The sequence below is a fragment of the Rhinopithecus bieti genome, unplaced genomic scaffold (genome assembly GCF_001698545.2).
Source record: "Rhinopithecus bieti isolate Rb0 unplaced genomic scaffold, ASM169854v2 scaffold_425, whole genome shotgun sequence".
In the NCBI taxonomy this organism is placed as follows: domain Eukaryota; kingdom Metazoa; phylum Chordata; class Mammalia; order Primates; family Cercopithecidae; genus Rhinopithecus; species Rhinopithecus bieti.
Genome location: NW_016803361.1, coordinates 670,767 through 685,341, shown reverse-complemented (window position 1 = coordinate 685,341; position 14,575 = coordinate 670,767). Strand labels below are relative to the sequence as shown.

Below are 14,575 nucleotides of genomic sequence, written 5' to 3'. Positions count from 1 at the left end.
AGGCTAGTGGTGACTTGTGGGGCCCTTAGGTCATAGCAGGGCCTGCTTCAAGCATTTACCACCTAATCTAGTGGGCAGAAGCATGGGCTCCGAAGTCAGACTGTGTGGGTTCAAAACTCAGCGCTGCAAATTACTAGCTGTGTGCCCTTGGGCAAAAGTTATTTAACTTCTTCTTCTTCTTCTTCTTTTTTTTTTTTTTTAAGACAAAGTCTTGCTCTGTTGCCCAGGCTGCAGTGCAGTGCAATGGCACGATCTCGGCTCACTGCAACCTCCGCCTCCCGGGTTCAAGCTATTCTCCTGCCTCAGCCTCCTGAGCAGCTGGGACTATAGGTGTGTGCCACCACACCCAGCTAAATTTTGTATTTTTAGTAGAAATGAGGTTTCACCATATTGGCCAGGCTGGTCTTGAACTCCTGACCTTGTGATCCACCTGTCTCAGCCTCCCAAAGTGCTGGGATTACACGCATGAGCCACCACACCCAGCCTATTTAGCTTCTTTTCTGTAAAATGTGTATACTCTTAGTACCTTCCTCATAGGAAGGTACTCCATGAAAGTACCTCCATGAAGGTACTCCACTTCCTTATGATCCATTAAGGTGGATCATGAGCATCTATGGTGACACATTCTTCCACCTTCACATTTTGTCCTAGTAAGGGAGTTTTTGCTAACCAGGGAAAAGGTTTTGATCCCCAGGTCTGAGAGACTATGAAATAACATCTTGAAGATGTAAGAAGCAGGGATTTCTGCCACCCTGCCCTCGGGCCCCCACTGCTTAGGATGACACATGTTTACCTCTCCAGCCTTTCCCTTTTGCCAGGCCAAACAGAACTGTAGGGCAGCAGCCAAGTTCGGGTTCTCCATCCTTCCTCAAGCCAATTCACCTACCACCCAGCGCTGCAGGGACTGACTGCAGAGCCTGCTCAGGAGAGTCAGTGCATGGTGCGGGTGCAGGGTCTTCCAGAGGGGCAGCTACTCTCCTCCTGCCACTCCCATTCTGCAAAACCTGCCACACAGAGGTGCAAAACCAAACAGACACTACTTCCCCCAATCTGGCTCCACCTGCTATACAAAGAAATTTGTTGATTGAAATTGCCAGAGTCAGGGACTAGTCATGTCCTTTCACCAAGGGACTGCTGTCCTCTGAGTCCTTTTCTCTCCCCAATGCCAGTGGTCAGTGCTAGCCAGGAGTGGGAGCAGAGTTTGGATAGCTGACCTAGCACCCAAAACCTTATCTGCAACTAGCAGGTGCCTTCTAATAGTTTAACAAGTTAGAAATATCCTTTAGGTTAAAAGTTGTCCAGACGCACTTGGTTAGGAGGAAGGAAAGGGCCCTCTCTCCCTAACATCCGGAGCTGGAAGGGAGGAACATGTGTTTGAACAGTGGGGACGTTAGGGGTGTTGACCTTGAATAGACAGATGCACCCTCAGTAGAAATGTCTCTGACAAAGAACACAAACTGGCCAGGCCCAGAGACTTGTGAAGAGCGAGAGAGGCTTTGGGGAGAGAAGGAAGAGGGTGGAGTCAGGAAGACCAGTGTTCAGGCAAGGTTCTCCAAATAGGGAGATTTTCCTGACTTATCCAGGAGGGCCCAATGCAATCACTAGGGTCCTTAAAACTGGAAGAGGGAGACAGAAGAGAGTCAGAGCAAGGGATATGATGACAGAAGCAGGGCCATCTGGCTTTGAAGATAGAACAAGGGGGCCGTGAGCCAAGGAATGTGGATGGCTTCTAGAAGCTGAAAGAGCCAAGGAAATGGATTCCCTTCTATTTGGCAGAAAAAAACCCAGCCCAGCCACCACCTTGATTTTAGCCCATGGAGACTCCTGTCACACTTCTGAGCTACAGAACTGTAAAATAATAAGTTGGTATTGTTTTAAGCCACTAAATTTGTAGTAATTTATTATGGCAACAGTAGAAAATGAATGCACGGCCTCTTCCTGATACTCCCATTCTTCAATTCATTTCATTTATTTCCACCTAGACTTGAGCCCTAACCTTCCCTCATCTCTGCTCTCTGGGTCGGTCCTCTGGCCCCTGAATTGTTGAGAACTCAAAGGGGCTGTGCTATCCAGGTGAATTTCAGCAGCAGGCAAAGGGAGGAGTCTAAGAAGAGGGCAGGTGAAGGCAATGATTAAGCAAGCGGTCTAGCTCTGGAAGCAGACTGGCTTGGTACTGAACCTCCGGGAGCTTTTATTCTCTGTGGAAGCCTGAGCAAGGTATTTGGCTTGTTTCTTCATCTCTAATGTAAAGACAGTGATAGGTGCTACCTCAGAAGTTTGCTGTGACGATGCAATGCGATAATGTGTGTAAGGTGCTAAACGCAGTGCCCATCAGAGAGCAACACAGGAAATGAATGGCAAAGAAACTCTACTAGACATTTATCATGTGAGATTATAATTAATGTTCATGTGCCATCAGGAGACCAGATCCAAGGAATTGCAGAAAGGTCACAGGAGGGCACTCAAGGGCAACGTTTAAGCACCCAGGGCCAGGTGCCCAGCCCTCCTCCTGTTCCCCTTCCTGTCCCCTCCTCTTTCCTGCTGGGGCAGCAGGGGCTTAGGGACAAAGCCCCAGGGGATGAGGAGGTGGCTTGGACAGCTGGTGCTCACACACACACACCCGCCCTGTCTCCCAGAGGCCTGGCAGCCCCACACTCTCCCCCTCTGCTCCCTCCCCACACCCCCTCCACCTCGGGCTGCCCTTTGGTGGCAGATCAGGGCTGGTTTCCCGACGACTGGGGCGCACGTGGCGCGAAGCCCCCGCCTCCTCGCTGCCCCTGAGCAGGGGGCCGTGGGGGGAGCTGGTCGGCGGCTGGCGTGGGGTTCTCACTTCCCCTCCCCAACGGCCACGGGTGCAGGTGCCGCGGGCCGAGTCCCGCAGGCGGGGCGGACTCTGTGGACACGCCCTCGTGGCGAGGCCGGGCTGCCTGGCGGGAGGAAGCGCCAGAGCGGCGGCCGGTCCTGCGCGGAGCTCAGCGTCCCTCCAGCCCGAGCCAGGACGCAGCCAGTCCCGGCCCCGGCTCCGGGCACGCAGCGAGCCAGGGATGTGAGCGGCGCTTCGCGGCATGGCAATCTCAGGTGGGTAGGCGGGCGCCGCGGGTCCCCAGGCCCTCGGGCCCTCTCTCGCCCCCCGCACCCCTTGGGGCGCGTTCCCCTGCTCGCTTCTGTTTGCGTCCTCAGTGCGGGGATCTTGCCCTTTTTCTGCTCTTTTCTCTGTTCCCTGTCGCAAACTTCCCACTTCAACTTTCCCATGTTTCCCGCCCCAGCCTGTAGCGCGATTGTCTTCAGCCCCTGCCTGTCCCAACTCCCTCCCACTTCTTCAGAGTCTCCTTCGCTTCCCCCACCTCTGGCCCTCGGAGTGTCTGAGCGTCTCTTCCCCTGTCCCTCGACTCTGAAGCTAGAGGCGAGTTGAGAGAAGCGGAGTGCGGGCAGTGTGGACGGTTTACGCGGCCAAACGAGTGTCCTGGGCTACGTGCACCCACAGGGGGCGCTCAGGCAGTCCTAGGTGGTGCGGAGAGATCAGCCAGGGGCCCTTGGGGCAGCTGCCCAAGCCCGGTTCCTCCACCCCTCCCAGGCTTTGTGTTTTGGGTCTAGAACTTTGCTAGGGATCTAGTAACACTATTCCTTGAACTTTACTTTTCCTACATCCTTTGTAGAACTTTGGGGAATGGGGAGAGTTGGCGGTCACACTCATTGAAGGGTACCAGGCGTCTTTTCTGTCTGGTCTTGGGTTGCCTTCTGGTTCATGGGTGTACACACTTGGCAAGTTGCTCACTCACGGAGATCCAGAACAAATCACATAATGATGATAACAGAGAAAATTAATGAGTCCTTACTATTGCACTCCAATGGATACTGTGCACCTAATATGTTCTCCATGGTGGGCAGGACACACCTAGTCTCTGCTCTCCAGGAGTTTATGGTCCTGTAGAGGAAAGCAGTAAGTAAACAAGGAATTACTAGATGAGAAGAGGTAGAGTTACGGTGTTTACAAATGGGTTTACTTTTCTTTTCCCAGCCCACTTTATGATGTTTTAGTAGGGATAACATGTGAAAACAGGTTGCAGGTGCCCCTTGAAAAAGAGACTAGGTGGCCAGGAGAAGGCACTGTTCTTACAGGAGGTGAGCAAACACTGGAATGAAGAACAAGCTCTCCCCAGATCCTCTGAGGATGTGGTAACGGTGCTTTGGAAGCAGGGGTAGAAAAGGCCAGGGTGTGATGGTTCTATTAGATTTGGTACTGCAGGCTCATTATCTAAAGGGGATGGGAAGGTAGTTAATCACAGTCTCCTGGCTTTCCAGTTGGGCTCTGGAGGCTAAAAGAAGCTGTACTGTGCATAAGGAGGCCTAGAAATAGCAGGTAATATACACTTAATAAGGAAAGTCTCTGGTATGACATGTGCTATGGGAAAACGATAAAGAAGGGTGAGGGAGATTGGGGTTAGAATTTCAAATGAGGTGGCCAGGGTGGAGAAAGGGACATTTGAGCCAAGCTTTGAAGGAGGAGAGGGAGGAGGCTCTTTGGGCAAGAGTGCTCCAAGCAATGAGTGTATGTGGTGTGTTAAAGGAAAGGCAGCAGGCCAGCGTGGCTGGAGTAGGTGGGCTGTGGGGGAGAGGGAGATGAGGCCTGAGAATAAGCCAGTGAAGCCACCTCCTCCTTCTATGGTCGGGGACAGGCCCTGGGCTGCTGAGTCCAGGAAACCGCAAACTGGGAGGGCCTTTGGGCGGAAGAGTCTGAGAAAATGGCCTCTCTTTTCCTCTTGTCCAGCGTCTTGTGTACATCTCTCCAGTGGGCACAGCTGAAGGGGCTAGGAAGGCAAGCTCCAGTTCAGAGGGGGACCGTAGTCCAGTGGGCAAACCTGGGGCTATTTATGGGCTCTGCAGCAGCTTCTTCAGGTGTCCGTAACGGTTAGAGCTGTCAAACTCTTGCTGTCTGCATCTTCTGTGGCGAGACACCACTCCAGGTGCTGCAATTGATAGTTGGCTCTCTGGAGTCCCTCGGGTTCCCTGAGGTCTGGAAGTACAGGGACCCATTGGGGAAGGTCATAGTGGTGAGAGCAATGCCTCTCACCAAGAAGCTGTGGGCTTTGGAGTTATCCAACCACTCTTCTGTATGTTCTTTTTTTAAAAAGCAGATTTATTGTGACATAATTCACATGCCATACAATTCATCCATTTAAAGCATACAATTCAGTGGTTTTTAGTATCTTTACAGATATATGTAGCCATTACCACAGTCAATTTTAGGACATTTTCATCACCTCAAAAAGAAACCTTGTGTGCTTTAGCTATCACCCTTTCATTCTCCTCTCCCAGCCCTAAGATGTACTTTGCCTCTATAGATTTCCCTACTCTGGGCTTTTGTATGAATGGAATCACATAGTATGTGGTCTTTGGTGACTGGCTTCCTTTGCACAGCATAGTATTTTCAAAGTTCATCCCACTGTAGCTTATATCAGTACTTCATTCCTTTTCATGGCCTAATTCTCTGGTCTTCTTAAATTCCCTTCCACTGAAGGGGAAGCATTAGTCTATATTATTTTCTGAAAGATGTATTTGCTTGTTGAAATCCAGGAGAATCTAGGCTCCCTGTCTTTGAAAGGACCTTGGGTAGGAAGATAAAATGAAATAGACTCGGCTTATTCCACAAGATTCTCTAGGCCCCTGATGGCATCTTGTGTATTTACATGTGAGGGAGAGAAAAGAGAGAGGATCCATGGGTGACTTTCCCAAGTGGCCAAGTCTGTGACTGGGTGAAGAAAGACTAGGACTCTCTCCTCTGTGTGTCAGTTCTCATACCATCTCTTGGCCTCTCTCTCCAAGGCTCCTCTTCTCTCTAGATCCTTCAACTATTCCTGGACTTACAGGACCATGGCGCTTGAAGGGTCTTTTAACCCTTTTGTGATCTTAACTTACATGTGATCTTTGAGGCCTCTCACTACTCTTGCCAGCATCTGAATTTGAACACCTTCTGGGGTGGGAAGCTCCTGATATGATCGACCACATCTCTTCTTATCCTGGTCACCTTCCCTATCTCTCATCCCTCTTCAAATACGGTGTTCAGATTCAAACACAGGGCTTCAGGATGGATGAATGGGGTGCCAGAGTCACCTGCAGGCTGAAGAAATGGTCTGGGCTGAGTGGTTTGAGAAGCTCTCTGGTACTTCCTGTCTGCACTTCTCTCCAGTGAGTTCTTTTTTTTTTTGAGACGGAGTCTCACTCTGTCACCCAGGCTGGAGTGCAGTGACACGATCTTGGCTCACTGCAAACTCTGCCTCCCAGGTTCAAGTGATTCTCATGCCTCAGCCTCCCGAGTAGCTGGGATTACAGGTGCCCGCCACCATACCTGGCTAATTTTTGCATTTTTAGTAGAGACAGGGTTTCACCATGTTAGCCAGGCTGGTCTTGAACTCCTGACCTCAAGAGATCTGCCCGCCTCGGCCTCCCAAAGTGCTGGGATTACAGTTGTGAGCCACCACGCTAGGCCCTCCATTGGGCTCTGAGTCCTGCAAATCCACCTCTTTCAGCCCCAGCTTTTTACCCTGTGGACTCCCTGCTGCTACAGCCTCCCCTTCCTCTGCTGTGATCCATTTCTTTCTCCTTCTATAGCCAAACCTGTTCTTTATGTTTTACAAGGACAAAGAAAGACCTTTCCTCATTTCTGTCTAGACTTGTGGACTCCTTGTTGGCTCATGTGTTTCATTTCTCTTAACAAATGAACATGCAGAAAAAAAAAAAGGAGAAATGTGATTGGGGACAAGTGGAAAACGACTTATGGTTAAAGGAAAAGGATTATTGCTGAAGAAAGGAGTTTCCCCCATATGAGGCAGAGTTGCTGACAAAGCATTTAGTCCTGTATTGTTACCCAGCACATCCGAAAGGGACTGGAACTTTCACTTTGGACTTTTTAAAAACTTTCCCATCTTTCAGTTTCCCAGCACAGCAATATTCAGGAAGGTGATAGATTTCATTATCCTCGTTTACATCAAGGCAAATTTGCCTAGACTTAGTAATTGGTCTAAGTCACACCACAAGTTAGTGACCAAATATGTTGTAATGTTAACAAGTCTGAGGCAGTAATTAATTTCTCCTCAAATACTTTCACTCAAAGGGAATTGAATTTAACACTAGAACCCCAGGAATGAGACATTGTGCATTTATGTATGTATGTATGTATGTATGTATGTATGTATGTATTTGATGAGACAGGGTCTCACTCTGTCATCCAGGCTGGAGTGCAGTGGTATTATCTGGGCTTACTGCAACCTCCACTTCTCAGGTTTAAACATTCTCATGCCTCAGCCTCCTGAGTAGCTGGGACTACAGGTGCGTGTCACCACGCCTGGCTTATTTTTGTATTTTTTTTGTAGAGATGGGGTTTCACAATGTTGGCCAGACTGGCCTTGAACTCCTGATGTCAAGTGATCCGCCTGCATTGACCTCCCAAAGTGCTGGGATTACAGATGTGAGCCATTGTTCCTGGCCAGGAATGAGACATTTTGAATAACTGTTCTGTTTGTTTGTTTGTTTTTAAATATAGGAGATTTAAGTGTTTTTTATTTTAATTGTATTTATTTATTTATTTATTTTTGAGATGGAGTCTCGCTCTGTCACCCAGGCTGGAGTGCAGTGGTGAGATCACAGCTCACTGCAAGCTCTGCCTCCCAGGTTCATGCCATTCTCCTGCCTCAGCCTCCTGAGTAGCTGGGACTACAGGTGCCCGCCACCATACCTGGCTAATTTTTTGTATTTTTAGTAGAGACGGGGTTTCACCGTGTTAGCCAGGATAGTCTCGATCTCCTGACCTCGTGATCCACCTGGCTTAGCCTCCCAAAGTGCTGGGATTACAGTGTGAGCCACCATGCCCGGCCTCAATTATACTTTTAAATAACATTTTATTATAGAACAGTTTTAGATTTCCAGAAAAACTACAGAGATAGTACAGAGACTTCTCATATAGACCACATCCAGTTTCACCTATTATTGACATCTTACATTAGTGCGGTATTTGTGACAATTAACTAACTGATATTGATAAATTATTAATAACTAAAAGTTCAGACTTTCCTCACATTTCCTTAGTTTTTATGTAATGTCCTTCTTCTGTTCCAGGAGCCCATCTCAGGTACTATGTTATATTTAGTAGGCGTGTCTCCTTAGGCCCTTCAAGCCTGTGATTTTCTCTGATTTTCCTTGTTTTTGATGACTTTGACAGTCTTGAGGAGTACTGGTCAGTTATTTTGTAGAATGGCCCTCAGTCGGGATTTGTCTGATATTTTTTCCCATAATGAGACTGGGGTGCTGGCTTTCTGGGAGGAAGAACACAGAGGTGAAGTGCGAGTCTCAGCCCATGGTATTCAGGGCACACACTCTCAACATGATCTGTGACTGTCGATGCTGACCTTGATCACTGGGTTTCTCTATTGTAAATTTACTTTTTTTTTTTTTTTCTCCTTTTCCACACTGTGCTGTTTGGAAAGAACTCACTCAACACAGCCCACACTAAGTTCTCTGTATAAGGAGTTACACTCTACCTCCTTGAGGGTGGAGTTATCTACATAAGTTATTCAGAATTGTTATGCATGGGAGATTTGTCTTTTTTCCCCAATGCGTTTATTCAATTATTTTTTTCGTATCAGTATGGACTCCTGTATATTTCTTTTATGCTTTGGGTTATAATTCAATATTATTTTATTTGTTTTGTTGCTCAAATGGTTCCAGCTTTTGCCACTGGGCGCTTTGAATTGACTCATGTGTTCCTTTGACATATGCTTGTCATTGAATTTTTGTTTGAGCAGTTGTTACTTTCTGGCACTACAAGATGCTCCAGGCTCATATTGACTATTTCCTGCCCCAGGAAATATTTAATCCTAGACTCATTCCTAGAATCCATCATTTCTCTAAGGAATCCTGAATCCTTTCATTGGAGAATGGTATGAGAAACCCATGGCACTAGATGTGTTTTATTAACTGTATTTCTTAAACTATATTCTGTATTTCCTTGACTTTTTAAATTGGGTGCAACTTAGAGATTAAGAGCATGGACTTTGGAGTCAGATCCCTGCTCTGGCACTGTGTGTGCTTGGGCAGCAATAGCAGCAAATCTTCAACGAGTTTTAATGTCTTTGTCTGTAAAATGGGGCTTTTTGATAACATATACTTTGTGGATTGTTCTGAGGATTAAATGAGAGAATGTACATGAGATGCTTAGCAGAGTGACTAACACATGGTCAGTGCTCAGGAAACAGCTGAATCACAATTTAAACTTTTCTTGATGACTTGGAGTCTTTTTTTTTTTTTTTTTTTGAGATGGAGTTTCACTCTTGTTACCCAGGCTGGAGTGCAATGGCACGATCTTGGCTCACTGCAACCTCTGCCTCCCGGGTTCAAGCGATTCTTCTGTCTCAGCTGGAATTACAGGCACATGCCACCATGCTCAGCTAATTTTTGTATTTTTAGTAGAGACAGGGTTTCATCATATTGGTCAGGCTGGTCTTGAACTCCCGACCTCAGGTGATCCGCCTGCCTCGGCCTCCCAAAGTGCTGGGATTACAGGTGTGAGCCACCGCGGCCAGCCTTTGACTTGGAGTCTTTAATAAACAGCAAGTATTATGATGTGCTGTTAACAGAGGAGCAGGATATGCTGTTAACTGGGGAGGCAGGATCCAGGGGGAAATGATTACCCATTCCCTCAGTGGCCCTAGAGTTTATCATTTTAAAAATGTTCACTTACTTTTGGGTCACTAAATTCTTCTCATAAAATTGGAGCAATCACTCATGGCCCTGTGGTCTTTAGAACAGTGTAAAGTTGTTGCTTTTCTATTAAGTCAGTCAATACCCCAAACCCAAGCTGCCTCTCAGGCTCAAGCAATCCTCCTACCTCAGTCTCCTGAGTAGCTGGGACTATAGGAGCACACCACCATGCCTGGCTAATATTTGCATTTTTTGTAGAGACAGGGTTTCACCATATTGCCCAGGCTGGTCTCAAACTCCTGAGCTCAAGCAACCCGCCCACCCTGGCCTCCCAAAGTAAGTGTATTAGTCATGAGCCACTGGGCCTGGCCCCAAGCTGCCTTCTTAAGGGTTCTACTTGTGCTTAGGAAATTTTTTTCTTCTCTCTTCTTCATTTTGCCATCACTTGCCAACCCTATTGAAAACACTACTTGGCCGGGCGCGGTGGCTCACGCCTGTAATCCCAGCACTTTGGGAGGCCCAAGGCCCGGGTGGATCATGAGGTCAGGAGATTGAGACCATACCGGCTAACACGGGCGAAACCCCGTCTCTACTAAAAAATGCAAAAAATTAGCTGGGCCGTGGGCGGCGGGCGCCCGCTGTAGTCCGCCAGCTCGCTTGGGAGGGCTGAGGCAGGAGAATGGCAGGAACCCGGGAGGCGAGCTTGCAGTGAGGCCAAGATCGCGCCACTCGCAGTCCCAGACCGGCGGGGGACTGAGCAAGACTCTGTCTCAAAAAAAAAAAGAAAAAAAAAAAAGAAAACACTACTTATGGTTTCTTCATCACTAGTATATGGGACCACAACCATCCCTTCCTGAGATTTTATTCTCCTTCTATTGCACAAATTGTTGACATGATATGCGTATGTATGTGGAGGAAGCTGGTGGCCATCCTTTTTCACTTTTGCATTTTTATAAAATGCTCTAGGCTTCTTGCACAGCATCACTAGCATTGCATCCTTAATATTATAATGAAGTGTAAACTCTTGCATGTTTCCTACCTGATGGCTCGTGCCCGTGCACACACATCTGCAGTGACACTTCACACTTAGAAGAACGTTTGCCTCTTAAGATAAACCAGCCACATACGAAGGAAGGACAGAAATAAGGTAAAAATATTCTGATACTTTAACTCTGCTTCTCAGTGTTAACTGTATAGTTATGTAGCTTTGCCAATGCTATGCCTTCTATAGTCTTGAAATTATTTTTCCATTGAGATATAAAGAAATATTCTACACAGAAAAAAAAAGATCCAAACAGCAAATATTTTTATTTATTTATTTATTTTATGGAAGGCTGCAGCACTGGTGCATTAAATTTTTGTCCTTAATCTGTGTAAGCTTTGGAATCAGGGTAGGCATTCCTGAAAATGACCATTATATTCACAACTGAGCGAACAGACCGTGATCACAATTGAGTTCTCTGTAGAACCACGAATGTCCAGGTCATCATCAGAATTGTTGACTGGTTCTCTCCAGTTCCATACTGTTTGTCTAAGATTGACGTTTTAGAAGATTTGTACACCTTCCCTTCAAAAATACTCTCAGGCTGATCAGCTTGCTCCTGCTGAGAAGGCTACTGGGCTCTATATTAGCACTGGAGTAGGGCTCCAGAAAATCAGGGGAGCTGAAAAAAGAATGAAACTGCAAACATTCGTTTTATTTGCTATTTTTCAAAATTTGGTAATATCATCCTGGGGGAAATCAGAACTATGTTGGGCTTGCATTGTACATGTTGCTTTTTGGTTTGAATATAGTGGTGGGTTGGATGGGGGCAGGAAAGAGGATTCATCCTATGATCTTTTCAGAGCCTTAAGGTCTTGCCTAAGTCCTGCCTCTGTCCTTTTCAACAAGAAACATCAACGAAATGTGGCCCAGGCCTAGCGTTTAATTGTTTTAGTCCACAACTTAGATGGTTCCCAACCTTCATAAAATGTGACCAGCTTCCTTCTCTGAGTTCCCTGTTGTGTCGTGTGGACAGTTTATGCTCACCTCTTCCAAACCACACACAGAACAGTTTGTTGAATTCATGGAGAGATGATGAGCCAAAACAGTGGTAACAGTTATGTTAAGAGCCAAGCTTCTTTGAACTTTGGTAATTGGAAGCTATGACTTATTACTCGTAAGATTCTTGACATAGTTCCTGATGGGTGGTGCAGGTGAGTTGGGAAGGAGGCTGGACTGGAAACCAGGGAACAACCTGAGCATCAGTTCTGGCTCTGCCAATAATCTAGAGTGTGAAGTTGAGCAAGTCCCTTAACCTTCCTAGATGAAGTGTTTCTTTCATCTGTAAACGAGGAGTTTGGGCCAAGTGATCCCTGAAAGCCCTTTTTGACTCTCTTTTTGGCATTTATGCTTTGTTAGAGGAAGAAAGCCTATGTTATGGGCCAGGTGTGGTTAGGGACACCTTGCAGATTGTATTGTGGAGGTCACAGCATTAATTCAACCACAACTACCATGCACTTTAATATTATACATTATTTATATTCATGTGAGGATAATGACACCAGCTACCAATTCCTGAGGGTTTTCTACATGACAAGCACTATGCTTAGCAGTGTATGTGAAATATCTAATTTAACTCAAATCCTTGCTTGGCCACTGTGAATCTTGGGCAAGTTACTTAACCTGCCACACCTCAGGTTTCTCATTTTTTTTAAAGAATGGACCAATAATAGTACCTACCTTCTAAAGTTGCTGTGAAGATGTAATGCGTTTAGTAGGCGATGTGCTTGGAAGAGTGCCTGGAACATAGTAACCTCTATATAAGTGCTTGCTGTTGGGATTATTATTATTTATTATTATTATTATTATTGTTACAATCTCATACTGCATCAGGTGTCAGGGGAAAGTGCATGCCAGGCAGAAGCAATAACTTGTGCAAGGATCTAAAACGGTATGGGGTCGGGCCTGGTGGCTCAAGTCTATAATCCCAGCACTTTGGGAGGCAGGGATGGGTGGATCACTTAAGGTCAGAAATTCAAGACTAGCCTGGCCAACATAGTGAAACCCCATCTCTACTAAAAATACAAAAATTAGCCTGGAGTGGTGGTGGGCAGCTGTAATCCCAGTTACTTGGGAGGCTGAGGCAGGAGAATCGCTTGAACCCGGGAGGCAGAGGTTGCAGTGAGCTGAGATTGGGCCACTGCATTCCAGCCTGGGTGATAGAGCAAGACTCAGTCTCTAAATAAATAAATAAATAAATAAATAAATAAATAAAACAGTGTGGTATGTTTGGTCTAAGACAAGGAGTCTGGTATGATTGGAACACAGACTGTAAATGGGGAAAGAAATGAGTGAGTGAGGTGTGCTGGTGTGCTGAAGGCACACCATGACAGACTGTGGGTGCCAGACCTGGCGTCTGGATGCTCTACCTTTGCAGATTCTGGGGAGCCACCTAGAAGGACAGGTGTGCTAACATGCTTCTGTGCCTCATTCTTGCTCAGGGGTGCCCAGAGGATGCGACATCCTTATCATCTACAGCCCGGATGCTGAGGAATGGTGCCAGTATCTGCAGACCCTGTTCCTGTCCAGTCGGCAAGTCTGCAGCCAGAAGATACTAACTCACAGGCTGGGCCCCGAGGCCTCCTTCTCGGCAGAGGACCTAAACCTTTTCCTCAGCACCCGCTGTGTCGTGGTGCTGCTGTCCGCAGAGCTGGTGCAGCACTTCTACCAGCCGGCCTTGCTGCCTCTGCTGCAGAGAGCCTTCCATCCTCCACAACGCGTGGTCAGGCTACTCTGCGGGGTGCGGGACAGAGAGGAGTTCCTAGACTTCTTTCCAGATTGGGCCCACTGGCAGGAGCTCACCTGTGACGATGAGCCAGAGACCTACGTGGCAGCTGTGAAAAAAGCCATTTCCGAAGGTAAGCATTTCTTCTAAAGATAAGCAAGCCCTAGAAGACTTATTAATCCAGGTCCTAGGTGTAAGTTTATATTCCAAAATGAGCAGGGATCTCAGTATGTTAAGAGACCTGGTCATATTTATGGGTTTAGAGCGGCCTATTCCTGGGGTGGGGTAGGGGCAGGACAGGTCTCCTGGACTGTCAGGAGAGGAAGAGGACACTGTCCCTTGTCTTCTGTACTAGGGCAAAAGCCTTCTTTCTAGGATTTTCTATACCTTGGAAGACACAAGACAGAGTTCCAGCCTAGAAAGTAGTGGGGGTGGGAGGCAGAGACTTAGTTTGCTGTTGGTGTGAGGAATGAGACTGCCAACTCTCCTGCTTGCATGTTACTTCCATTTTATCATCATACGACCTTCACATTTTTGTCAAAAAAGTTTTTTTTTTTTTTTTTTGAGACAGACTCTCTCTCTGTCACCCAGGCTGGAGTGCAATGGTGCGATCTCAGCGGACTGCAACCTCTGCCTCCCAGGTTCAAACGATTCTCCTGCCTTAGCCTCCTGAGTAGCTGGGATTACAGGTGTGTGCCACCATGGCTGGCTAATTTTTTTGTATTTATAGTAGAGACAGGGTTTTATCATGTTGGTCAGGCTGATCTTGAACTCCTGATATCAAATGATCCACCCACCTCAGCCTCTCAAAGTGCTGGGCTTACAGCTATGAGCCACCGTGCCCGGCCAAAGCATTGTTTTTTTTTTGATAACGTGTTTGTAGAGAAATAGCCCTCTTCTCTATTTCCCATCAGCCTAGCTTCTATATTTTGCCCTGTTTCTCCTTTTAGAGTAGGAAAATTCCGATCCTTTCTGTGAGGGTTAGTGACTTCAGTGGCCCCAGGAAGTGTGACACACACTCTGATTAACAATAACAGAAGACATGCTCTGGGATGGGCACATGTCACAGCTTTTCTTCCTCTTTTTGCTTTTTTTTTTTTTTTTTTTTTTTTTTT

At 46.8% G+C, this 14,575-nt stretch overlaps 1 protein-coding gene across 2 annotated transcripts in view; it reads left to right on the top strand.

The window, feature by feature from the left end:
• Positions 1–2,937: 2,937 nt before the first annotated feature.
• The window catches only part of PIK3AP1 (phosphoinositide-3-kinase adaptor protein 1), a 140,111-nt gene continuing 128,473 nt past the window's right edge, over positions 2,938–14,575 (top strand). Inside the window, exons 1-2 of one of the 2 annotated variants that reach the window (XM_017880009.1) lie at positions 2,938–3,078; positions 13,177–13,593. In XM_017880009.1, coding sequence (XP_017735498.1) covers positions 3,066–3,078; positions 13,177–13,593 — 430 coding nt within the window. In that variant the 5' untranslated portion in view covers positions 2,938–3,065. Of the gene's footprint in view, positions 3,079–13,176; positions 13,594–14,575 lie in introns of those variants that run through there. The other variant, XM_017880020.1, reaches the window with a different exon arrangement.